The sequence below is a fragment of the Heterodontus francisci genome, chromosome 20, assembly GCF_036365525.1.
Source record: "Heterodontus francisci isolate sHetFra1 chromosome 20, sHetFra1.hap1, whole genome shotgun sequence".
Classification (NCBI taxonomy): Eukaryota; Metazoa; Chordata; class Chondrichthyes; order Heterodontiformes; family Heterodontidae; genus Heterodontus; species Heterodontus francisci.
In genome coordinates, this window is record NC_090390.1 from 43,524,324 (window position 1) to 43,552,141 (window position 27,818).

Below are 27,818 nucleotides of genomic sequence, written 5' to 3' on the forward strand. Positions count from 1 at the left end.
ACTGAACATCAAAGGTACATTTCATTGGCTGTTAAGCATATTGCGACACCCTTAAGATGTGAAAGGCAAGTTCTCATTTCTTCTTTCTATTATATTGGGCCAGATTTGGCTATAGCAGAGCGTCTAACACTACTTGATGTTAGTTGCACCTGCCCCTGCATCCTTCAGCTCAAAAAATATTTTCCCATTAAGTTCCGAAAGTATGAGGTGATAACATCACAGTAAGGATAGATAGAGTAGACAGGAAGGATCTGTTTCCCCTAGCAGAGAGGTCAATTATCAGGGGGCACAGATTTAAAGTGATTGGTAGAAGGATTGGAGGAGACAATAGGAAAAACTTTTTCACCCAGAAGGTGGTGGGTGTCTGGAATTCACTGCCAGGAACAGTGGTGAAGGCAGAAACCTTTTAAAAGGCACCTGGACATGCACCTGAAGTGCTGTAACCTGCAAAGCTACGGAGCAGGTGCTGGAAGGCGGGATTACATTGGGCAGCTAGTTTTTTCAGCCAGCGCAGACACGATGGTTTGAATGGCCTCCTTCTGTGCCGTAATTTTTTTAATGGTTCTCAGGGATATAGGGCATCTGTGACCAAAGTGAATAGCGCACCCAACAGAATATCTTCTTAACCAATCATATTTAAGGATTGAGAAATAGACAGTGGTAGGACCTATTTACAGCGCATATACAGCAACTTCACAACATTCAATGCATTTCCACGATGACCAAAAGTCCTTTTTTGCAAAGCTAACAGCATAGTGGTGAAACCTGGACAGCAACCTTTGGATATTGACATTTAACTGCACAACTGCCTCTCACCTGAAGCTGCGGTAGCATTTGCGCATAAATAATGACGTGTGCCATTGGCCCCGACATTATTTTGACACCAAAATCTGCCCAACAAGACAAAGAACTAAGGATGGCAAAGGAGAGAATTAGTGATATTTTGTCATTAAAAACAATCTCACGCTTCTCTCATTATCGTAGTCACAAATAGCAGTGTCTAGCCTTGTTGGTATTGACTGTTGATATTATAAATCTCTAATATGCCATTAAAAAGCTTTCAAAAATAAATAAATCAATAGATTAGACTTGAAACACCCTTTCCCACTTATTATCTATTACGAGAGAATGAAGTTTTAAAGCTGGAAAAATAAAAAATAGTATCTTACTTTATATATATTAATTTACAGATTTTAAAAAATCCCTTCATAGGAGATTGCAAGATTTGAATCCTTGTGGTGTGTACTTAAGATTTCAAGGACTACTTGTTTCTTAACTAATAATGTTTTCCTCCAGTATCAACAGATTATTGGGGATATAAGTTAATTTAAAAACATTAGTGCTTTAACACAATTTCTAAATGATAGGAATTCACAGCTTGATCTCAGTGACCACAGGAATCCACAGCCTCCTATTAGCCATTCAGGTTTCTTTTTGAATGGAAAATGCTGAAATTACTTATTTAAATTATACTGTTTAAACAACCTGCATTAAAACAAAGCCGCACAGAAACCAAGAAAGAGCGATATAATCTGGCACTGAATGACAGGAGTCCCAGAGCAGAGGGGATCCAGAGAGGGGCGGGGAGTCAGAGAGGGGGCGGGGAGTCAGAAAGTGGGCGGGGAGTCAGAGGTGCATGGACTAAGAAGGGTAGGGAATGAGAGAAGGGCAGAGTATGAGAGAAGAGTCAGGCAGTTAATGAAAAATGGACACGTCAGCTGCAATTCTGATAGCATCAAAAAAAAGTCAGACAGGGCTGTCCTCTGTCCCCGGTCTTGTTTGTTTGCTGTATTGAACCCTTTGCTGAGTCTATTAGGAAGGATGCGAGCATAAGAGGGGTGACAATCCCAGTCAGCGGAGGCACTCAGGTCAAAACCTCCCTGTACATGGATGACGTCGCCGTCTTCTGCTCGGATCCGCTGTCCGTGCGCAGACTGATGAGCATCTGCGACCAGTTCGAACTGGCCTCGGGAGCCAAAGTTAACCACGGCAAGAGCGAGGCCATGTTCTTTGGGAACTGGGCTGACCGATCCTTTGTCCCCTTCACCGTCAGGTCAGATTACCTGAAGGTGCTGGGGATATGGTTCGGAAGGGCCGGGGCGTGCACCAAAACATGGGAGGAGCGAGTAGCCAAGGTACGACAAAAGTTGGGCATGTGGGGGCAGCGATCTCGTTCCATTGTGGGTAAGAACCTGGTCATCAGGTGCGAGGCGCTCACGTTGTTGCTCTACGTGGCGCAGGTCTGGCCCATACCCCACTCCTGCGCCGTGGCAGTCACCCGAGCCATTTTCCGCTTCGTCTGGGGATCTAAAATGGACCGGGTCCGGAGGGACACGATGTTCAAATCTCTGGACATGGGCGGGAAAAATGTACCCAACGTGGCCCTCATCCTGATGACCACCTTCGTGTGCGGCTGCATCAAGCTATGTGTAGATCCCCAGTACGCAAACTCCAAGTGTCACTACGTGCTGAGGTTCTATCTGTCCCCGGTGTTGCGAAGGATGGGCCTGGTCACATTGCCGCGGAACGCACCATGCAGTTGGGCGGCGCCGTACCACCTATCCTTCGTGGAGCAGTTTCTGCGGAAAAACACCTTTGACCACCGGTCCATCAGGCAGTGGTCTGCACGGAATGTCCTCAAGGCCCTACGGGAAAAGGAAACGGTGGATCCTGTCGGATGGTTCCCCGAGCAGACCGTCAAAGTCATTTGGCGGAATGCCTCATCACCAGAACTTTCAAACAAGCACCAAGACGTAGCTTGGCTGGTGGTGAGAAGGGCCCTCCCCGTCAGATCCTTCATGCACACCCGAAGTCTCGCCCCCTCCGCACAGTGCCCCCGCGTTGGCTGTGGTGGGGAAGAGACGGTCGCCCACCTCCTCCTGGAATGTGCCTTTGCAAAGCAGGTGTGGAAAGAGATGCAGTGGTTTTTGTCAAGGTTCATCCCAAGCAGCTCTGTAACACAGGAGTCTGTGCTCTACGGGCTGTTCCCAGGGACGCACACCGAGACAAACATCAACTGCTGCTGGAGGACTATCAATTCGGTGAAAGACGCCCTTTGGTCTGCCCGAAACTTGCTGGTCTTCCAGCGCAAAGAGTTGTCCACCACCGAATGTTGCAGACTGGCACATTCCAAGGTCCAGGACTACGTGCTGAGGGATGCACTAAAGCTTGGGGCAGCCGCAGCAAAGGCTCAATGGGGAAAGACCACAGTGTAAGGTTCCCCCACCAAGCTGGACTGAGGGGCTGGATCCATGGGAAACCCCTCGAACTGTATCGTTAATATTCTGAATTGCTGTAAATGTAAAACTGTAATTGACATGACAATTGTGAAACGGAAGGGTTGGGAAGAAACTCATGAGAGTATTGAAGGAAACTGATATCCCTTGCAATGTTTGTATTTTTTGGTGCTGTTTGGAAACTGTTTGGCAATGTAATTTTAACAGATGTTTATGAATAAAGTATATTTTGGAAATTAAAAAAAAAGATAGCAACAAAAAAAACAATGACCAGAAATACAAAGCAGCTTATTCAGCATCCAAAAGAAAAAGGTTAATGTTGCGGGTTTGGGCCCTTTGTTTGAATTGAGGTCAGATCCAATGAACGGCCTTGCTCGAAACTTTAAACTAGCTTCTTCAAATTCTATGTACGTCCAGCACTTTAGGTTATATTTCTCATGGTCACGGTTTCTTATTTTACCCCTTATCAAGTTTACCTGATTGTTTCAAGATTTAACCGAGTGAGAAAAGGAGCAAATATTGGAGAACTTCATATGGAAGCAGTTCGGGAATATAAATGCAGCATTGTTATCACATTCTTTCAGCAGACTTTAATCGCATCTTTATTTATATGTCCAATAACTATCACAAAAACTCTACCATGATCTCTCTACTTGTCAACAACTCAAGTATAGTGGCCATCTTGTTCAATTCTACAGCTAATCTCGGATATTATAGATATAAAAATGACCCAGTGGAAAGGTTATATACCTAAATGGAACAGGGGCACTCTAATCATACCTTGACGTACTGCACAATACTGACAGTACAATATTGGGTGAGGACAAAAGTCTACAATCAATGCCAATTTGAAAATTCTGGCTTTCAGTGAAAGTTCCTGTGAGCTGAGATTTCATTTTGGCAGAGACGGCTTGTCAGGTGAGATACTGCCTCACCTAGAATTGTGTCTGCACACACGTTAGTGGAGAGTCAGTAAAATGCATTGTGCGTGTGCAAAGGGCCCACCACCATGGTAATACGCCACCTGGGTTAAGAATATGTAGGTGTGCCTCACCTGTCAAAAAAAATCATCAGCCACCTGTTGCTAATTTAATAAGTTGTTAAATCTGCATTAAACTTGAGAACATAACAAGGAATGCATTATTCTATGATGTTGACTTATTTTAATTGATTTTATGAATTAACACCCAGGGATTTGCTAAAGGTAATCTTGAAACAAAAACTGGGTTTACAGAAAAAGGGATCAGACCATATCGTATTCTCTTTGATTGATTCAAAGATTATAAAATGACAGCTAAGGAAATAGATCATTACATGATTTAAATTCTAAATACATCTAAAGCAAACTGCCAAGAGATTGGCATTTATGCTGTTTAGACCATGTGCTTTTTCTAGAATGCTGCAATCTCTCACCACAGAGCTGACCAGTATATTGCCTATGTTGCTTCCAACTAACAATTATAATTCAATAGTTGTTCATTGCAACTTGAACTTCAATAAGCTTTGGTGAATAAACCATGGGTAAAAAGGAAATAAAAATAATTAGCATGCCACATGCCATACAGTAATGTTACCAACAGAAGAAACAATAGCATTCATTGCATTCAACAAAACTGTTGAATTTAGCAACAAAGTACTCTTTACCTTGTGGTCCCCCATGCAAACATTTGGTCCAATGTTGTCATAGATAACTGACTTCTCATCATTTTCTGCCTGTAAAACAGAGATCACTTTCTTTAGAGACAGAGTGGCTATTCACAGCAAAGGTCTTTTCACAATTGCTCAGCTGCAAAGACAAATATTTAGAGGCAGTGAGAAAGCAATCTACAAGAGTTTCAACAAACAAGTAGAGTTGGAAGGCCACCCCTGCATGGATTTGTAAAAACTCTTCAGAATGTCGGAAAACCATTTGCTCCAACAGTTGCAAGTTGAAAGCAATGCACTGTGCGGGGTTAGGGGTGGTGTGAGAGGAGGAGACCATCACCCTCGGAGTGGGTGAATAAATTTGATGAGCAATAATTATACATACAGCATTTGTGCTACTACTATGTTGGCAGTTTTCTAGCACAGATGATTTTGCTATTACTGACACTTTCATTCATGGTAAATTGCACCTTCACCTTAACAGCTTGATTATTATGCGTTGGACTCAAGTAGTTGTGAGCAGTTGTTGAAGGACTGTTAAGGCCATTAACACATAATCTTTAAAGGCTTTGTATTAATCAGTACATCAAGTCACAGAGAATAGGCAGATGATTGCTTGTTCTGAATAATAAATATTGGCTTTAAGACAATTTATGTTTTCAAGTAGTTTAGCAACAGAGTTGCTAAGGTGCCATTTTTGCATTGCAGAACAGGTCTTTCTTGTCATTAATAACCAATTGTGTATTTCCATAGAAGTCCACTTGAAGATCAGTTCTGACAAGAACGAGTCCTACTTATGGTGAACTTTAATTCATATACAGTGGCTCCATTTCAATATGATACTCTGTCAATTGAGGATAAGAGTAGATAATCTGACTGTAACAATTCCATATTTGAGGTCAATGATTTTCCTGTTCCTCATTCTGCAATATCTTATGTCAATAGTTACACTTTAAAATTTCCTTTCTTGTCCATTTGTAACTTTACACCACAATTATTTGATGGCCTAACCCCCGCAATTCTATTTTGTCCCATTAGTAGCAGAACAGGATTTCTAATTTGTGCTGTGCCGTGTGAAAGGGCAGAGACTGGGTTAGGGTTAAATACACATTTATGTGGTGTCCCCAGGACTGTCATCAGCACTCTGCATGAGCTTCAAACTGAAGAAGTTACTATGACAACCCTGAATAGGGCCTGGTGGAGGCTCGTCACCATCATTTTTTAATAAGTGGCAAAAAAAAAGTTTTACTATGTAATACTCTTGTTTCTGACTAGGCCAAGTTCTGAATGACATTTAAAGAATTGCTTTTTAAAGAAACGAGCATTTTGGGACTGGATGGGTGATCCTTTTAACAGACCTATGAATTTCTAATGAAATTTATGAGCAAACAGAAGAAAGTAAATGAAACCAATTGTAAATGCACCTTAATATTAGGAATAGGGCTTACTTTTCAGAATGAGACAGTCTAAAATAGTTTACATTTTTAAACCAATAGTAATGAGTCATGACAGGTCAATTTTAAATTTGATGAGATATGAGAGAAATTTTCACTGGTGTTTTTAGCCTAGAATGGGGAGAGACACTGAAGGTTTCTGGAAGGACATTTGATTTTTTTTAAATGGAAGTTCATCTGTTGCTGTATAATACTGGTGGTAAACTGGATAGTTTTTGGTGAAGATGAACCAGATTCCTGCTCCAATGTATACTGATAGGTTTCTTTCCTGAGTCTGTAACAGCTTTCTTCTGCAGGGTATATTTCTTTCTTTGTTCAAAAATGTTAATAAACCTTTTAAAATGTTATAACCTGATATAAAAATGGCAGGTTTTCAAGGGCAATTACATGCAACACAATTTGAATAATGGGAACAGCAAAATGAATCAGCTCATAGAGTCATAGAGTTTTACAGCACAGAAACAGGCCCTTCGGCCCAACGCGCCTGCGCCGACTATCAAGCACCCGTCCAAAACTAATCCCACTTCCCCGCTGTTGGCCCGTAGCCTTGTATGTTCTGGCGTTTCAAGTGCCCATCTAAATACTTCTTAAATGTCGTGCGTGTTCCTGCCTCTACCATCCCTTCAGGCAGTGTGTTCCAGATTCCAACCACCCTCTGGGTGAAAAATCTTTCCTCAACTCCCCTCTAAACCTCCTGCCCCTTACTTTAAATCTATGCCCCCTAACTTCTTGTGGCATATTGTGGATAGATGGCATCTCTCCTCCTGCTCAACTCCTGCACCAAGGCCACCAGTGCAGCCCATTCTCTGCTATGTTGTGCCATCCTTCTGTCTTTCCCAGGTCAAACTCACTTTTCCAATGACCTCCAGCACCTGCTCCAGCCAAAACACTCCTCCACTTTAAGAGGTGCAGACTTGCTTTTAAGCAGTGCAAGCTAACTTGGACTCATGCTGGCCTCTCATGATTTTGCAGCCGTTGCTCATGCGTGTAGCCACTCAACAGCACGCTGAGCACTGGTTGCACGCTCCAATCATTTAAATGAGCAGGCAGCATGCAGTTTGTGTCCTGCCTGCATCAGAAGCAACAGATGTTGGTTAATGGCACTTTGTGATCCCTGCGCCTATTCACAGGTCTTATTGAATTGCGCAAGGATTAACTCTGTTTTTCTCTCTCCATAGATAATCATGATCAATCTGTAATAATGGATTGAATTTTGTCAGGGCAGCAGGGGCCCTGACGATGGGCCTGAAAGCCAGGGCGATTCACCTCAGCCATTTCTGGGACCCCCGGCCACTTTTTGGGCCCATTCGCCAACTAATTAGTTGCCAGTGGGGCTCCCGTCCCTTTAAGGGATGAGAGACTGCCTCCAAGAGCTGCTAGCCAATCGGTGAACCAGCAGCTCCTCAGTCTCAGTACCACTACAAGGAGTAGTAGCTAGAGAGGACGCAACAAAGAGAGTGGGATTGGGGGGCGTCACCGGGTGGGGGAGGGGGTGTTGCTGCAGGGGTGGTCATTGCCACTGGGGACCCCATCTATGAGCCACAGAGTGCTTGATTAATAGGGCTCTCCCTTGAGCCTGGGTTCACCACCCGCCACTAGTAAAATGCCCTCAATGGCAGCAACAGGCCCTTAATTGGCCACTTAAGTGGCACAAATGGCCTCTGGGTGAGATGGCAGTCATCAATCTTCCCTGCCACTGGTAAAACGCCATGATAGCAGAAAGGCGAAGGGCACCCCAACCCTCTCCCCCTCCCCCCGCCTTCCCTTGCCATTTTACAGGCACCCCCCCCCCACCCCGCCCCTGGAGGGCTGGTAACTTCCAGCCCAACAATTCTTTAAAGGTTCTCAAGTGAGATAGAGGTACAAATATGTAAACAGATTATGGAAAGATGTAGGAGCAACAGGGTGGTGGTGATAGGAGATTTTAATTTTCCCAACATTGACTGGGATTCACTTAGTGTTAGAGGTCTAGATGGAGCAGAATTTGTAAGGAGCATCCAGGAGGGTTTTCTAGAGCAGTATGTAAATAGTCCAACTCGGGAAGGGGCCATACTGGACCTGGTGTTGGGGAATGAGCCCGGCCAGGTGGTTGAAGTTTCAGTAGGGGACTACTTTGGGAATAGTGATCACAATTCCACAAGTTTTAGAATACTCATGGACAAAGACGAGAGTGGTCCTAAAGGAAGAGTGCTGAATTGGGGGAAGGCCAACTATACCAACATTCGGCGGGAGCTGGGGAATGTAGATTGGGAGCAGCTGTTTGAAGGTAAATCCACATTTGATATGTGGGAGGCTTTTAAAGAGAGGTTGATTAGCGTGCAGGAGAGACATGTTCCTGTGAAAATGAGGGATAGAAATGGCAAGATTAGGGAACCATGGATGACAGGTGAAATTGTGAGACTAGCTAAAAGGAAAAGGAAGCATACATAAGGTCTAGGAGGCTGAAGAAAGACGAAGCTTTGAAAGAATATCGGGAATGTAGGACCAATCTGAAACGAGGAATTAAGAGGGCTAAAAGGGGTCATGAAATATCTTTAGCAAACAGGGTTAAAGAAAATCCCAAAGCCTTTTATTCATATATAAGGAGCAAGAGGGTAACTAGAGAAAGGATTGGCCCACTCAAGGACAAAGGAGGAAAGTTATGCGTGGAGTCAGAGAAAATGGGTGAGATTCTAAACGAGTACTTTGCATCGGTATTCACCGAGGAGAGGGACATGACGGATGTTGAGGTTAGGGACAGATGTTTGATTACTCTAGGTCAAGTCGGCATAAGGAGAGAGGAAGTGTTGGGTATTCTAAAAGGCATTAAGGTGGACAAGTCCCCAGGTCCGGATGGGATCTATTCCAGGTTACTGAGGGAAGTGAGAGAGGAAATAGCTGGGGCCTTAACAGATATCTTTGCAGCATCCTTAAACACAGGTGAGGTCCCGGAGGACTGGAGAATTGCTAATGTTGTCCCCTTGTTTAAGAAGGGTAGCAGGGAAAATCCAGGTAATTATAGACCGGTGAGCCTGACGTCAGTGGTAGGGAAGCTGCTGGAGAAGATACTGAGGGATAGGATCTATTCCCATTTGGAAGAAAATGGGCTTATCAGTGATAGGCAACATGGTTTTGTGCAGGGAAGGTCATGTCTTACCAACTTAATAGAATTCTTTGAGGAAGTGACAAAGTTGATTGATGAGGGAAGGGCTGTAGATGTCATATACATGGACTTCAGTAAGGCGTTTGATAAGGTTCCCCATGGTAGGCTGATGGAGAAAGTGAAGTCGCATGGGATCCAGGGTGTACTAGCTAGATGGATAAAGAATTGGCTGCGCAACAGGAGACAGAGAGTAGCAGTGGAAGGGAGTTTCTCAAAATGGAGACGTGTGACCAGTGGTGTTCCACAGGGATCCGTGCTGGGACCACTGTTGTTTGTGATATACATAAATGATTTGGAGGAAAGCATAGGTGGTCTGATCAGCAAGTTTGCAGACGACACTAAGATTGGTGGAGTAGCAGATAGTGAAGGGGACTGTCAGAGAATACAGCAGAATATAGATAGATTGGAGAGTTGGGCAGAGAAATGGCAGTTGGAGTTCAATCAGGGCAAATGCGAGGTGATGCATTTTGGAAGATCCAATTCAAAAGTGAACTATACAGTAAATGGAAAAGTCCTGGGGAAAATTGATGTACAGAGAGATTTGGGTGTTCAGGTCCATTGTTCCCTGAAGGTGGCAACGCAGGTCAATAGAGTGGTTAAGAAGGCATACGGCATGCTTCCCTTCATCGGACGGGGTATTGAGTACATGGGTTGGCAGGTCATGTTACAGTTGTATAAGACTTTGGTTCGGCCACATTTGGAATACTGCGTGCAGTTCTGGTCGCCACATTACCAAAAGGATGTAGATGCTTTGGAGAGGGTGCAGAGGAGGTTCACCAGGATGTTGCCTGGTATGGAGGGCGCTAGCTATGAAGAGAGGTTGAGTAGATTAGGATTATTTTCATTAGAAAGACGGAGGTTGAGGGGGGACCTGATTGAGGTGCACAAAATCATGAGAGGTATAGACAGGGTGGATAGCAAGAAGCTTTTTCCCAGAGTGGGGGATTCAATTACTAGGGATCACAAGTTCAAAGTGAGAGGGGAAAAGTTTAGGGGGGATATGCGTGGAAAGTTCTTTACGCAGAGGGTGGTGGGTGCCTGGAACGCGTTGCCAGCGGAGGTGGTAGACGCGGGCACGATAGCGTCTTTTAAGATGTATCTAGACAGATACATGAATGGGCAGGAAGCAAAGAGATACAGACCCTTAGAAAATAGGCGACAGGTTTAGATAGAGGATTTGGATCGGCGTAGGCTTGGAGGGCCGAAGGGCCTGTTCCTGTGCTGTAATTTTCTTTGTTCTTTGTTCATCTAATGAGCATTTGACAAAAATGATTAAACGTTTGTGAAATTAACAGTGGAGTGCACAAAACTTTTCATAAATGACTGACAAATACATGAATAGGATGGGAATAGAGGGATACGGTCCCCGGAAGTGCAGAAGGTTTTAGTTTCGGCAGGCATCAAGATCGGCGCAGGCTTGGAGGGCCGAATGGCCTGTTCCTGTGCTGTACTGTTCTTTGTTCTTTGTTGTTCTTAGTAGCAAGGTTATAAAGCCCACTTCTTACTGTCTTAATGAGCTATAGAAGGGAGAAACAACTCCCCAGAAACACAGAAGCAAGCTATGTGGATATATATCTCAGAACACACGTACATGGCCCCTAGTTTTCAATGCTTCTGGTAGGAGTTTTGGAAGATACGCATCGACTTGAAAGATGGTAGTAGTTGTTAAAGAGATATGGAAAGATCTGGAAATAGTTGTCCAGAGCTCCAGACCTGGATGATGCTGATCTCGGAGAAAGGCTTGCCTTCAACTGAGGGCAGGCAGTCCTGTTTTACTGTTGATGGTTGAGGTATAAATGTTGGCTAGAATACTGAGACACTTCCAATCTCTTCTTTTAGAGCATGACATCCACCTGAAGAGTGGGATTTGAATCATAAACCTGGTTATTCAATCTCCACTCTTCCTACTTCTCTCTTCACAATACATTCAACTTAACACTGATGGTGATATAGAAAGAAAAGGAAGAAATAATTTGCATTTATATACTGCAGGATGTCCCAAAGCACTTCACAGCCCATGAATTACTTTGCAAATATAGTCATCGTGGTTTTGTAGGCAAATGCAGCAGCCAAGTTGCACACAGTAAGGTCCCACAAACAACAATGAAATACATGACCAGATAATCTGTATCCATCATGTAGACTGAAGGATAAATGTTTGTCAGTACACTGGGACATTTTTCATGTTCTTCATTGAATAGTGCCCATAGAGCATTTTCATTCATTTGAGCAGACAGTCAGTGTTGCACCTGAAAGGCAGCACCTCCAACAATGTAGCACACCCCAAGTACTGCATTTAAGTATCAGCCAAGGTTATGTGCTCAGGTCCTACAGTAGGGCTGAGCCAAGAATAAATAAACAACTCGTTCTCCTTCATGAGTAAGTCAAAGAAGTTTTTCTTTAAATTCATTTTTTATTGAAGTCTCTTGAAAAGTTACATTTAAAGATACATTTTATTATACATCCATGCTGCAAAACGGACAAAAGGAAAGTGCATCAGTATATATTTCTGTACAAAAACAATGTACATTTTTTTATTTGCAGAGAATTCAACAGAGCAAATTTGCATTGTTTTCAACCAATATCCTGGCCAATCCCAATTACTGTGTTTCTGCATCAACAGTATGGGGAGGAGGGATGGATCAGGGAGATTAGTTAGCACTTGACAACGTGTGCAAAACGGGAGGCATGACTGCAATATGCACAGTTGGTCCTCAGGTTTCATGTTAGTGCCACCGGTGAGCTCCCAGCACCTTAGGGTAATGTCCTAGGTCCAACCATCTTCAGCTACTTCATCAATGACCTTCCTTCAATCATAAGATCAGAGGTGGCGATGTTCGCTGATGATTGCACAATGTTCAGCACCATTCGCGACTCCTCAGATACTGAAGCACTCCGTGTAGAAATGCAGCAAGACCTGGACAATATCCAGGCTTGGGCTGATAAGTGGCAAGTAACATTCACGCCACACAAGTGTCAGGCAATGACAATCTCCAACAAGAGAGAATCTAACCATCTCCCCTTGACATTCAATGGCATTACCATCACAGAATCCCCCACTATCAACATCCTAGGGGTCACCATTGACCAGAAACTGAACTGGAGTAGCCATATAAATACCATGGCTACAAGAGCACGTCAAGAAGGCTAGGAATCTTGCGGCGAGTAATTCACCTCCTGACTCCCCAGAGCCTGTCCACCATTTACAAGGTACAAGTCAGGAGTGTGATGGAATACTCTCCACTTGCCTGGATGGGTGCAGCTCCAACAACACTCAAGAAGCTCGACACCATCCAGGACAAAGCAGCCCACTTGATTGGCACCCCATCTACAAACATTCACTCCATCCACCACCGATGCACAGTGGCAGCAGTGTGTTCCATCTACAAGATGCACTGCAGCAATGCACCAAGGATCCTTAGACAGCAACTTCCAAACCCGCGACCTCTACCAATTAGAAGGACAAGGGCAGCAAATGCATAGGAACATCACCACCGGCAAGTTCCCCTCCAAGTCACTCACCATCCTGACTTGGAACTATATTGCTGTTCCTTCACTGTCGCTGAGTCAAAATCCTGGAACTCCCTTCTTAACAGCACTGTGGCTGTACCTACCCCACATGGACTGCAGCAGTTCAAGAAGGCAGCTCACCACCACCTACTCAAGGGCAATTAGGGATGGGCAATAAATGCTGGCCTAGTCAGTGATACCCACATCCCATGAATGAATAAATAAAAAAAACGTGCTAAACCACCAGAGGCAACTTGTTAGGTTGAAAATTTCCAATTTGGTTTGTCTTGCTGTATTGGCCCTCAGGTAGGTTGTTGTGGGATGCGGCGGTGCGTGGGGAAGGAGAACAAGAGGGGCGGTTAGCATGGGTAACAGTGACACTCTGGAGTGCCGTGGAGTTGGGAGGAACATTCATGCTCCGAATAGCTTCATGTGAAGATACCATTTTTTTCAACAAAGTTGATCAGCTGTTTAGGCTGCAGCAAACTCTTTAAAACTTGCAAGCTGCAGGCCCTCACCTGTTCTGCTCAGTGCTGCCCAGTTTCTTGAAGGGATCAACAAACAGGTGTTTCTGTCCTTTTTACATTTCAGCAATCAGATTGGAGGAACAATGTGGGAATGTGTTCATTGACATATCATGCTAACCCCCACCCAGTGCTCAAGATAAAAACAGTAAGTACAGCAAAGATTCATGCTTTGCTTCCAAACATTCCACACTTTTGAAGAATATCTGCTTGCACTATACTCAAGGATGAAATTAGCATCACAGTATTTAAAATGAAAATGGTCTATTCATCAATAAAGTATCCATTGAAAGTAAACAGGCGCTACAACAATTATTGGGATAAAAGTATCAACTTATTGCCACTCATTTATGCCACTGGCTCACACCCTCTTTCATTGCGGAGAGGCACAAATGCTTTTTGGTGAAGACCATGTGACTGGGGAAGGGTCAGCATCAAACCAAGACTGCACTGCCACCTATTAACAAGTTAGATAAATCGATATTTTGTTCAGCAATTGAAACACAAGAAGCACCCATGATAGTTGGCGATGTTTGAAGGTGTGTAAATAGAATATGACAGTAAATAGCAAGTATCAACTTGGTGCATCACTCGTCAATTAAACCTCATCCAAGTCCACAATTTGTGCAACCAGTTTTAATGTTCGCTCATGTCCTGCAAATCCACAGCTTCCAATTTCGATTCAGTCACCTGTTTTCATTATAGTGCTTGTCCTTCTTTGATGGTAACTTGAGTAGGAAGCAGAGGATCATCTTAACATCAATTCAAATTGTGCAAAACTCTCAGGATCAAATTTTATTAGTGAGATGTGCCTTATAAAATACAACCTGCATTTCACCGACTTTTGTCCCTACTGCAAGCTGAGCTGTGTATAAAGCAATCATAGAAGAGTCTACAATTCATTCAGTCACCCACTACTAACAGGGAATGTGTGGAGACAAATAGCTGCCAAAGAAGCAATGGATTCAAATAGGAAAATTGGGTTTGAATAAAATCTCGTTTATGCAAGTATTTGTCAAAAAGGTTCTTGCGACAGTGTTACTTCATGCTTATGATGTATAGTCAAATGGACACCACAGAAAATTAAATAAAGCTACAATATAAAACAGAAGAAATCAACAATCTTCTAATTAGCTTTGAATGCAATGAGCTGCTTTAAGGTCAGACACATTATTATAAAGCACAGTTGCCTACAATCAAAATGTAACCTTTTATATGTATGCATGGACACTTTCAATATTCCAGAATCATCATGTAGTCATAGCAAGAAGTTCAAGTGCATTCATCAAATTCAAGATGATAATTTTTAAAAGCAGCATAAAATTGTAGATTTTCGGCTGCATAATCTTAAGACAGATAAACAAATTACAGCAGCACACAAGCAGAAACAAAACTACACTTCACTGAGCATTCATTATCACATGCTATCAAGCAGTTATGCAGCTCCGTAGCAGTGGACAACCTTTGGTGTGTTAGGGCTCAGAAAGCATAAAATAACATGATGGTGAGTTAACGGACCATGGCATGATAGATGATGTTGCACAGTGGCTGTTTACAGCTCCATGTCTGTACAATCTGTAACGCCTAGTGCATTGTGCTCAACATGCCATTTTCTAATATGAGATGATTCACACATTAGCTAGGCCTCTATCTCCAGTATCCTAAAGTGAGCTCTCTATCTGTACTATTATGTACCTGGGCAATCACGGGAAGCAATAAAATAAATGGAGAAAGTGATAAAATCTAATTATAATGCAAAAGGTATTTTATGGATCAGATGCTTTATTTTATATTCCGAATTGAGGAAGGTGCTGTGTGTAAGATCAATGGAGAGAGAGATTGCTACAGGAGCAATATTAAATTGATGACAATGAATGTGGAAACCAGTCAAAAGGCAATAAGGTTCAACTAGCTTAAAAGTACACAAACTAAAAGTGATAAGCACTGAACTACAAAAAAAAAATCAACTGCAAACTCACAATTGTTAATCTTGTAGAAATTAAATTATCAGCTTGATGTCTACATAAATTCCATGTTGTGCTCTTGTTTGCAACAGAGTGAAGGGCCAATTAGATAATCCAATATTTCAAGCACTAATATAGTTTAGAAGACAAACTTGCATAAACCCTAAAGGCCATACTAGCATACTAGCGGCACAGTGGCGCAGTGGTTAGCACCGCAGCCTCACAGCTCCAGCGACCCGGGTTCAATTCCGGGTACTGCCTGTGTGGAGTTTGCAAGTTCTCCCTGTGTCTGCGTGGGTTTTCTCCGGGTGCTCCGGTGTCCTCCCACATGCCAAAGACTTGCAGGTTGATAGGTAAATTGGCCATTATAAATTGCCCCTCGTATAGGTAGGTGGTAGGGAAATATAGGGACAGGTGGGGATGTGGTAGGAATATGGCATTCGTGTAGGATTAGTATAAATGGGTGGTTGATGGTCGGCACAGACTCGTTGGGCCGAAGGGCCTGTTTCAGTGCTGTATCACTAAACTAAACTAAACTTTACCAAAACCACGACATGGAACAAGAAAATGGATCAAGTAATTTGGAAGATGTCTCTCATTGTACTGTGTTTTGTAGTAGCCAAATGTTTAAAATTTACACAGTGCCATTTGCAGATAACAAAAGCAGTTTGGTTTCAACCTTCAAAAGAAATCACCATTCGATATGTTGTTTGAGAATCTGTTAGGTATTAAACATGTGTCCATTTAATGCTCCCAACATCCATTGAGGAAGAGTGTTGAAGCCATGGCCATGAACTACGACTACTATTGTCAGAAGTAGTGAAAGCCCTTACAAGACAGAAATAAAAATGAGAGAAAAATCAATAATTTTAATGAGGACTCAGAAGATCCAGAACTCAGCTACTGGCAATATTAAATGTAAAATTGCTGTGAAAATTCTCCTGTTTCAGGTAAAGTCAAATATATATATTTGGTTCTTGGTTGCATATGCAAAGCCAACAGTAAAGTTTTAAATTGTGTAAGGTACAGTGGTGATTATGGTAAAAACTGTTGTTAATGTCACTTGACAGTATAGACAAAAATAAAGTTAATGCACATGAGCCTGTGCTGCTGAACTAATTTACATCAGGTGGATGTTTATTTTTGGTGCATGGCAGGACAGTGATAAAGGTTTGTGACTGAAGTTGCATGGTCAAGGAAGCAAGAACGTGGTACTACAGTGAGTGAGAGACATAAAGAAAAGAGAGACAGAGACAGAAGCAGACAGACAGAGACATACACACAAAAAGACAGAAAGAGAATTGGATCTAGGGAAAATTCCCATGTCAAGGTTATTTTATTCGATGGCCACTGTTTCAGTCTGGCTTAACAATTCAAACCACAATTCTCATTACTGCCTATAGTAAGGGTAATTAAATCATTTTGGAATGAACAATTTGAATTTTTTAAATGCTCATGATACTATCAAAGAGACTTTTGGTCTTTAGATGTCCAATGACGTGATGAATATCTTTTGCTGTTCACAGTTATGTTCGTATTAGAAAATAATAGTGAACAGCAGCTCTCTGATTTTCTCTTCTTCCCCCAAAGTAGTCTGTTGAGATTCTGAACTTGCTGTGTGGGAAAATCATGGGGGCGAGCTCGTGCGCTATCAGAAGGCAAAGTTGCAGAAGGTAATTTGCTACTGCTCAAATTCAATCAGAAACTGGCGTTTTTATGAAAAATGACAGCACTCAGGCAGTTCCGAAGAAGGGTCACTGACCCGAAACGTTAACTCTGCTTCTCTTTTCACAGATGCTGCCAGACCTGCTGAGTGGAACCAGCATTTCTTGTTTTTATTTCAGATTTCCAGCATCCGCAGTATTTTGCTTTTATTTAAGTAAATCAGGCTACTTGTACGGTGTAGAAATTCACGGGATTTGTTGTCGATGCTATGTAGCGCCAAATCACCTGCCTCCCCATCACTCAGCGATGGGGCATAATACAGCCTTGGTGTTCTGGAGCCATCTTGTGAATGGATAACTAACATTAATTGCAAATTAATAAACATTAATAAACAGGCCAGAATCTTAGGGCTGGATTTTCTTCTCCTGCCGCTGGGAGTGGTGGCGGACGAAATAAATGGCAGCCTGCATGCGTCGCCATGCCACCGCAATCTTCCTTGCAGCGGCCCAGGTCCATGAGCCAGTCGGGCCGCACCCTACCCCCCACCCTCATTCACGTGGAGGGGATGGGCTCTCCGACGCCAGCAATGGCGTCAGCTGCCTGTGCGCAGGCGCTGGCGCCTTTTTTAAAGGGCAGCCAGCCCTGCCAGGTCGTTTACATTTTTAAAGGGCTACCCACCCCCAATGTACTGCCAATAAATCTATTGCCCCTTCCCCCCACGATAACAATTAAATTCAACATTTGCCCTCTCCCCTTACCCCCGCCAAAACACTTACCTTCGAAAAATTGACCACCCCCCCACCCCCCCCACCCACAAACTGATCAAAGTGCAGAGGACTCCCCTTCCCACCCTCCCCCACACTAGTAATTTGCATTATAGCCCATTCCTTCCCCCACTGCACTAAAACTCATAAGGTTCCCCCATTCCCCACCACAGTGGCGCCTGCTTTCCCTGGATGGGAAAGTGAAGGTGCGTGAGTGCCAGCCGCCACTTGGAAGATCACGACCTGAAGGTAAGATCGCTGTTGATTTTATTTAAATGTATTCGTTCCACAATTTCAATATGCTAATCTGGGTCCTCGTCGCTGCCAGGAAGATCGGGCCCAGCACTCCCGGCGTCGGGCTCCGTGGCGGGCCACTGCCGGAACAATCTTCTGGCTCCCCCCTGCCCCAGCCATGGAGCCTGACATCGGGAGCTCAGTAAAATCCCAGCCTGAGTCTCGTGGCCATTTTGTACCTGGCTCTGCATTGAGTGTAGCTTTTAAACAGTCTTAGACAGGCTGTTTGTCATGAGGAGTGTAAAGCTTTTCAATTGCACTGTCTAGTAGGATGGCCAAACATTGCCAGTTAACTGAAGGAAGTATGATGTTGTGGGCAAACCAGTCAAGGAAAGCAATAGGTGCTAGGATCATAAAAAGAAACCAAAAGCTGAATACTAATGCTGTATCCAGTCAGCACATTATTAACAATAAAAATAAGCATTTTAATATTTACTGTACATTATCAGCAACAAAATAGTCACCTGGTTTCCTGATTCATCGATACAGCCAGTTATATGATTCTCTTGAATTTGCAAGGTTGTTAGTAAAGGGTTGTTGATAGCTGTTAAAAGTTGCACTGTTCCTCTTTCATCTCAGGACAGTGTAGCATACTATTATATATACAGTTATATGTTGTTTTAAATAAGCTACTCCTGATCTCCATTCACAGTGTTACTTTATAGTTGGTTAATTTTATTTTGAAACTTTAAAAGTACAAGAGGATTAAACAATTACCATATCAGTTGTCCAGAGATCCTCCTATGTGCAGTGCACAATATGGCTACTAAGGCAGGATAAAGACCTACATAGAAATTCAATTTTAATCTGTAAGCCTTATGCATAGGGCAGTACGGCAGATGAAACTTGCAACTGTTTCTAACTAAACATCCATTCTTACATTTGCTCAATATTACAGGAACAAAATTGTGGGTTAACTACATACCTTATGAATAAGATCCCGTGCTGAATGTGACAAAAGGATACGATCACACCATGAAGGGCACCTTGTATTCATGTACTGCTTTCCCTGATTTGAGTCTTCACTGTATGGATAACTAGAGAAGAAAAATCAGTGGAAGTGACTCTTTTACTGGGGAGAGAGAATCATAAACACTCATCCATGTCTTTGTTATCTCGAGACTTAACTATTCCAACACACTCCCAGCCAGCCTCTTACATTCTACATTTGTAAACTTGATGTCATCGAGATCTCTGCTGCCCATGTCCCAGCTCACATCAAGTCCCGTTCACCCATCACCCCGTGCTCGCTGGCCTACATTAGCTCCCAGTTAAATGATGCCTTGATTTTAAAATTCTCATCCTTGTTTTCAAATCCCTCCACGTTCTCACCCCTCCCTACATCCGTAATCTCCTCCAGGCCTACAACCCTTGGGGATATTTGCACTTCTCCAATTCTGGACTCTTGAGCATCCCTGATTCTACTCACTCTCCATTCAGCTGCCAAGGCCCTAACCTCTGGAATTCCCTCCCTCAGCTTCTCTGCCTCTCTTTCTCTCATTCCTCCTTTAAGATGCTTCTTAAAACCTACGTCTTTGACCAAGCTTTTGGCCATTGGCCCTAATATCTCAATGTGAGGCTCGGTGGCAAATTTCATTCGATAACAGTCCTGTGAAGCACCTTGAGATATTTTACTACATTGAAGACAGTACCACCGACGCACAATGGCAACCATGTGTACAATCTACAAGGTGCACTGCAGCAACTCACCAAGGCTCCTTCAACAGCACCTTCCAAACCCACGGCCTCTACCACCTAGAAGGACAAGGGGAGCAGATGCATGGGATCACCACCACCTGCAAGTTCCCCTCCAAGCCACACACCATCCTGACTTGAAACTATATCGCCATTCCTTCACCGTCGCTGGTCAAAATTCTGGAACTCCCTTCCTAACAGCACTGTGGGTGAACCTACACCCCAAGGAGTGCAGCGGTTCAAGAAGGCAGCTCACTACCACTTTCTCAAAGGCAATTAGGGATGGCCAATAAATGCTGGCCTAGCCAGCGACGCCGACAGCTCCCAAACGAACAAAAAAAAAACACAAGTTGCTGTCATTGTTGCAACTTCCCATGAGCAATGCCACAGGACTTCCACTGGTTATATATTATGGGGCAATGCTGTTTTAGAATGTGAAAGGCAAGTATACGAACATACAAATATATGAATTAGGAACAGGAGTAAGCCACTCAGCCCCTCGAGCATGCTCTGCCATTCAATAAGATCATGGCTGATCTGATTGTAACCTTGACTCCACATTCCCGCCTATCCCCGATAACCTTTCACCCCCTTGCTTAGCAAGAATCTATCTACCTCCGCCTTAAAAATATTCAAAGACTCTGCTTCCACTGCCTTTTGAGGAAGAGAGTTCCAAAGATATGACCCTCTGAGAGGAAAAATTTCTCCTCATCTCTGTCTTAAATGGGCGACCCCTTAATTTTAAACAATGACCCCTAGTTCCAGATTCTCCCACAAGAGGAAACATCTTTTCCACATCCACCCTGTCAAGACCCCTCAGGATCTTATAGGTTTCAATCAAGGCGCCTCTTCCTCTTCCAATCTCCAGCGGATACAAGTCTAGCCTGTCCTACCTTTCCTCATAAGACAGCCCGTCCATTCTAGGTATTAGTCCAGTAAACATTCTCTGAACTACTTCCAATGCATTTACATCCTTCCTTAAATAAAGAGACCAATACTGTACACCATACTCCAGATGTGGTCTCACCAATACCCTGTATAGCTGAAGCATAACCTTCCTACTTTTGTATTCAATTTCTTGGAATTTCCTTAGTTTCCTTGGAATCAGCTGTGGCTTCACTCTTTGTAAAACTACACGAATGACAATGCAGGTCTGTTTAATGCCTGTCTTTGGATGTTCTATTACATTATTCGCTACATTTGACTAGCTTTGCATATTCAAATGGGAGTAAAACCTCAGCATTTCCAAAACCATAAAGGATCTCTGTGTCAATCGCTTTTTATTTACTTCAGCTAATTGAGATTAATTTTAGTGCAGTAAAGTGAAACCTATCAATGGTTTCCAAATAGAATACTATTTGCAGAACATAGCAAGGGAAGGGACAGATAGTAAAGACCTAGACTGACTTTAGGGTCTGAACAGGAAGTAAAATCCAGACCCTAAAGCCTGATATTTTAGAACAGCATCTGAATCTCCCAATTCAATTGTGTATAACAGACCTGTCGGATGGTTCCCCGAGCAGACCGCCAAAGTCATTTGGCGGAATGCCTCATCGCCAGAACTTTCAAACAAGCACCAAGATGTAGCTTGGCTGGTGGTGAGAAGGGCCCTCCCCGTCAGATCCTTCATGCACGCCCGAAGTCTCGCCCCCTCCGCGCAATGCCCCCGCGGTGGCTGTGGTGGGGAAGAGACGGTTGCCCACCTCCTCCTGGAATGTGTCTTTGCAAAGCAGGTGTGGAAAGAGATGCAGTGGTTTTTGTCGAGGTTCATCCCAAGCAGCTCGGTAACACAGGAGTCTGTGCTCTACGGGCTGTTCCCAGGGACGCACACCGAGACAAACATCAACTGCTGCTGGAGGACTATCAATTCGGCGAAAGACGCCCTTTGGTCTGCCCGAAACTTGCTGGTCTTCCAGCGCAAAGAGTTCTCCACCACCGAATGTTGCAGACTGGCACATTCCAAGGTCCAGGACTACGTGCTGAGGGACGCACTAAAGCTTGGGGCAGCCGCAGCAAAGGCTCAATGGGGAAAGACCACAGTGTAAGGTTCCCCCACCAAGCTGAACTGAGGGGTTGGATCCATGGGAAACCCCTCGAACAGTATCGGGAAAATTTTGTGTGCTGTAAATGTAAAAATGTATATGGCATGACAATGAAATGGAAGGGTTGTGGGGCAACTCATGATTGTATAGAAGGAAACTGATCACCTTTGCACTGTTTGTATTTTTTGACTTGATGCTGGTTTAAACTGTTTGGGAATGTAATTTTTTCAGATTTTTATGAATAAAGTACATTTTGGAAATAAAAAAAAAAGATTGGTAATTATTCCCTTCCATCCAGCATTCTCGCTTGACAATAACTAATAAATTACAAAGAATGAGTTCATGAATAACTGTTGTGATTAAACATTCCCCAAGGTTTTATGCAAAAGAAGGGCATATCAAGAATTGACCAGCTCAGGGGCAAACATATTCACACAATTTTCTGTGCATTAACTATAAAATCTACCTCCGTTAACAGTATTAGAAATGAATTGAAAAGTACAGTAGTATCAAGCAACATATACAATTTCTACTTTTGCAAAGACTAAAGATTTGAAAACTTAGATGCGAATGAACAATTCTAATTAACAGGGTACACCGTGAAATACCCCAACCCAGCAATATCTGGGCCAATATCTCAAATGGCTATTTTTAGAGCCATTTTAATTGGAAGCGACAATCAACTCACATACCTATCACATCAAATTACAAAACCAACTATTGTTGACATCATGGGGATGAATTTAGATTATTGAGTAAATTAGGTGGGTGATTTGCCTGGTAATGTCAGCTCGATACCAGATATATTTTTGTGTACAGGCATCATTTTAATATTCAGAGCATGCTGCAAGCACTAATTATGCTCCCTGTAGGAAGCTCGCACATTGGTAGGGCATAAAATATGGCAGGTATACCAGTATTTAAAGGTAGCAATCAACCTTTAAAGGGGAGGTACAATTTCACTGATAAGCTGATTACAGCCAGGGCCCTCAGGTTTGTGTGCTGTGGAGGCGTGTCAGCAACGGGAAGGAGATCCTCTTCACCAGTGATGGGCACTGGGTGGCCAGGCAAATTTCTCAGCAGAGATGGTTGAACATGTAAAGAACACAGCGTTGTTCCCAGGACCTGACAGCGATGCCAAAAAAGAATTAATGACCTCACCAGAGCTGTTGGGTAAAGCTTCTGTTCACATCTCTCACTATCAGCACCACCCTCCACCATCTTACTTTAGCCTTAGTACTCCCTACCTCCCCTGCTTCCAATACCTCACCTGCAAAAATAACAAGCCGCTTTATTGAAACTTCTGCTTCCGCCTGCACATCCAGGACCAGCTGCTGTCCTTACTTCCTCCTATTGCACATACCTGCTGCTTCTTCTCAACAGACACACTAAGCTAAGCTGCCTCACACATCCTCACAACACGAACTCACTTTCACTTTTCTTGTAAGATAGATTTGCGTACAACAGGAGGAAGATGAAAACAAGGAGGAGGACCAGGATTGACAAACTCTTGCCACTAACGGCATGGGTAGATGGAGGGCTTGCAACATTTCCATTGGCTGGGCTGGAAGCCACACACACCAGGGTGTTCGGGTATCTTCCCCGCCTTTGGTCTTTATACTTAACTCACTCACTCATACATGACAACCTGGTGTACAGCGCTGTCAATTATCTGCTGCTGCTTACCATTGGGACAATATTCTAACCCGTCTCCTTCTCCGTTTTCTGAGTCAATCAGATATCAGTAAAAAATGTTAAGAGAAGTCATGAGTCAAGTGTACAGGGGATAGCACTTATCATCCAGCAGCCAATCTCTGATCTGCTGTGCATAGTCAAAGAATCAGGGCATAGAAGATTGATAAACACATCATTACAACTGCCAGGATAATGGGAACAGATCTGCAAGATACGTTGCCAGTCAGCACACAGCGGTTTCACAGTGATGGAGTGGAAACCCTTGCAACTCATGAAGACACTGGGCTCATCTGAAGGACTGCACAGGCCAACATGGGTACAGACAATGATGCCCTAGACCTGGGGGAATCCTACAATCTGAGCAAACCCCATAGCCATATCTTGCTGACTTTGGTTGTCCCAGTGGTGAAAGTGTTTGCTCTGCCAAACATGGTATCAATTACCTGCTTAATGCAAGCATGAAATGTGTACTGACGAACATTGTTGATATCCTCTGTGGTAGTCTGGAAAAAGCTGGGGGCAAAGAAGCTTATCTTTGAATAATGAGAAACTGCAGTCTGCAATGCTACTTATTGGTCTTGTTGCTGGAAGTGACACCATTCTATGACAGCCTCCCTACAGCAGTGCAGCCTCCTTATATTCGGCTGCTCAGGGAAGTGCAAGTGAGTTGCTTTGAGCCTATGCACTTTTTTTTTTACTGATACAGCACTGAAACAGGCCCTTCGGCCCACCGAGTCTGTGCCGACCATCAACCACCCATTTATACTAATCCTACACTAATTCCATATTCCTACCACATCCCCACCTGTCCCTATATTTCCCTACCACCTACCTATACTAGGGGCAATTTATAATGGCCAATTTACCTACCAACCTGCAAGTCTTTTGGCTTGTGGGAGGAAACCGGAGCACCCGGAGAAAACCCACGCGGACACAGGGAGAACTTGCAAACTCCACACAGGCAGTACCGAGAATTGAACCCAGGTCACTGGAGCTGTGAGGCTGCGGTGCCAACCACTGCACTACTGTGCCGCAGTGGTTTTTTTGTTTGGAGAGGGGAGGTAAGGATTCTGATGAGCTTGCCTCCTTCTATTTGCTCTCCCTGCACCAGCAGCTCTGTATTCTCCTTCCTCCAGAGCCACCTCCTCTTCTAGCTACAGTAGTATTGCCAGGGGACCCCTGAGATAAAAAAAAATGTGTTGCTTGAAGCCCATTATGAGTTGAGAATGCTTTACGGGTGATACAAACACTCTGAAATGATCTAAGTAGCCAAAAGCTACTATCTGATAGAAGGAAAATGCCTCTACAAAACTTTGCAGTGTGTTACCTGAGAACAGCAGAGGATCCTGTTAAATATCCTGAAAATGGCAGTCTCCCGACTTGTGCCATTCATGGTTTGTAGGCTGGATGAGAAACTGATGACAGCAATATGGGTAGCAACAAAATTTTGTTGGGGATCTTAGAACCAGAATAGGACTCTCATATCCATCTATTTATTCAGCTCCTGCCTGTTTCCGGTAGGAGCAGTAACTGTTTAAATTGGTGCCAGCTCAAAAATTATATTGGGTGAGCCTTGGGTGCAAAGTTTAAAAAAAAATTGTACTACTACCACCTTGTTCGCACTACAAAATAGGTCACTGCGCAGTTCAAAATGTCTATCTGTACTATTGATACCAGGGCAGTGAGAATGGAACTTTATGTTCAATGAGGAGCTATCATTAATTGCATTATAAATGCTGAAGAGTTGTAAACAACATGCTCACATCTTAAGGGCAAAATATTGGCATTTATATTCCACCTTAGGTAAAAAAAAAACAAAGAATGACTTATCATACTGTGGGGCCAGTTGAACCATAGATATTGGCCTCAGTGCCAGCAGACTTGAGTTACACCAGCAGCTCCTTTGTTGCTCACTGCTCAATGACAATGAAGCTCTATACATATGTTCAAGAGCTCCACCCACTGGTTTCCAGATGCTACTTAAATTTTCAACATTACAAAAGAGTGCAGTCCCTCCGCTAAAATGAAAATGATTCAAAGTTATATTCAGCAAGTTTATTGAATTTCTTCGGAATCTCTTAATCTTGCCTTCACACTAAATGCCAGCTAGTCTGACTCCTGAATTATGCTTTGCATCAATGCAGACCCAATATTACTTTGATAAAATGTAAAGCAGTGCCCTCACAAATCGCAAGGTGCTTAGATTGTCAGCTGGTGTGACTTGGACATTAGCCGTGGAATTTATACTTGAACATCCTGTTTACATACATCTAAAATCTTAGCCAATAACTGAGAAAGGAAAGAAACAGAAAGGAAGTGAGGGGGGTGGGGGAGAAAGGAAGGACAGAATGAAAGAATTGCATTTATATAGCACCTTTCACAACCTCAGAGCATTCCAAAGTGCTTTACAGCCAATAAAGTACTTTTGAAATATGTTATTTCTTACATTGCAGTACTGACTGCATTTCAAAACTAAAGCACTTTAGGACGTCGTGAGGTTGTGAAAGGAGCTATAAAAATGCAGGTGTTTCTGTTCCAGTAATGAATTAAGATTTTAAAGAATGATTATTAACTAATCTTGTTATCTGTAGCTCATTCAGGAATTGCATCAACTTCAAGCATACACGTGAAGTTCAGGGGAAGCAGTGAAAATTCCTGTGGGAAACAAGTCAACCCAATGGTACCAACATTAAATTCCTGTATTTCATTTGTTTTTCTTTTCATAAACATCAAGAACATGCAAACTGAAACAATTCATGTTCATTGCACAAACCTGTCAGCAGGTTTGCTGCCTAGCTTTGCAAGACATTGACCTGTGTGAATAAAGTTACGATTCAAGAGATTGGTTAACAAATAAAACAGTTTTTGCAATTAAGTAACAAAGTTTGAGCATTTAGATGTGAAAGTACTAAAACCAATAGATTAGTAACAACGGGAGCGCTTACACTTCCTCAGGTGAACTGAGAGTGAATCGTTCTCAAATTCTGTTGCAGGATTTATTGGAAGGTTTATTGACACTGGCTCACCTAACTCAATTCTAGTCCTAGTTTTGTTGAGGTTCTGCAATCAAAGTGATTTATGGAGGTCTTAGGTAGCAGTGTTAACTTTCAAAACTAAGCTAAGTTCATGGTGGTAGCACTCTCGCCTCTGGGTCAGAAGTGGTTCAAGACCATTTGAGCACAAAATCTAGGCTAACGCTCCAGAGCAGTACTGAAGGAGTGCTACACTGCCAGAGGTGCTGTCTTTCAGATGAGGTGGTCAACCAAGGTTCTGTCTGCCCTCTCAGGTGGATGTAAAAGATTCAATCATACTATTTTGAAGTTGAGCAGGGGATTTCTTTCCAGTGTCGTGGACAATATTTATCCATTAACCAACATCACTAAAAAAGATAGATGATCTGGTCATTATCACATTGCTGTTTGTGGAACCTAATTGTGTGCAAGTTGGCTGCTCTGTTTCCTACATTACAACAGTGAACACACTTCATAAGTATTTCATTGCCAGTAATGCACTTTGGGACATACTCAAGTTGTGAAAGGTGCTATATAAATGCAAGTCTGTCTCTTCTTTCTAAACTCCAGAAGACCATGTTTGTATTGCAGTTTGGGATCTGAAATTTGAGCGTGAAAATCCAGTTCCTCGGAGTTTTGTTTCAAATGATCAATTATGATCTGTAGTTATATAACTAGGTAGAATCCCTACTTACATGCCAGCATGAGAGCTGCAGTGAATCAGAAACCACTTAGCTGCAATGCTAAAGTTTGTGTGTGAATGCACTCTAAAATGACACCTCCATGTGAACTGGGGCAATGACTTTAAACCTTTACTGATTCCAGAATAAGATTCATTAAATCCTTGTAAAGATTATTTGAAACAAATAGCCAGTTTCCTAATTTGGTTCTCAGAACACAAAAATAGAAAAAGCTAATTTCAAACTGAACATTGCACCTGAATAAATAATGCTTAGAGACTGGTACAAAGAATCTTTGAATCATAAGGTGGAATATTATATTTTAAAACTGTCAATTCATTTTTTCTGGTGTTAATGAACCTGACTTTTTTTGGAATTATCTTGATAATTCTATCTTCAAAATTACTGAAATATTTCTCGGATACAAACATGCCCCGTGCCAGCTTTTTTGCTGAATAAACTAAGAGATGTTGTGCAGCTCATTTGAAAAAAAAATCA

At 42.9% G+C, this 27,818-nt stretch overlaps 1 protein-coding gene across 1 annotated transcript in view; it reads right to left on the reverse strand.

Moving 5' to 3' along the window:
- Positions 1-27,818, reverse strand: part of inpp5a (inositol polyphosphate-5-phosphatase A) — a 621,533-nt gene that overhangs the window by 17,648 nt on the left and 576,067 nt on the right. The window contains exons 13-14 of the mRNA XM_068052673.1: positions 19,123-19,234; positions 4,881-4,949 (exon numbers count right to left, since the gene is read on the reverse strand). Of these exons, the coding sequence (XP_067908774.1) occupies positions 4,881-4,949; positions 19,123-19,234 (181 nt within the window). The remainder of the gene's footprint in view (positions 1-4,880; positions 4,950-19,122; positions 19,235-27,818) is intronic.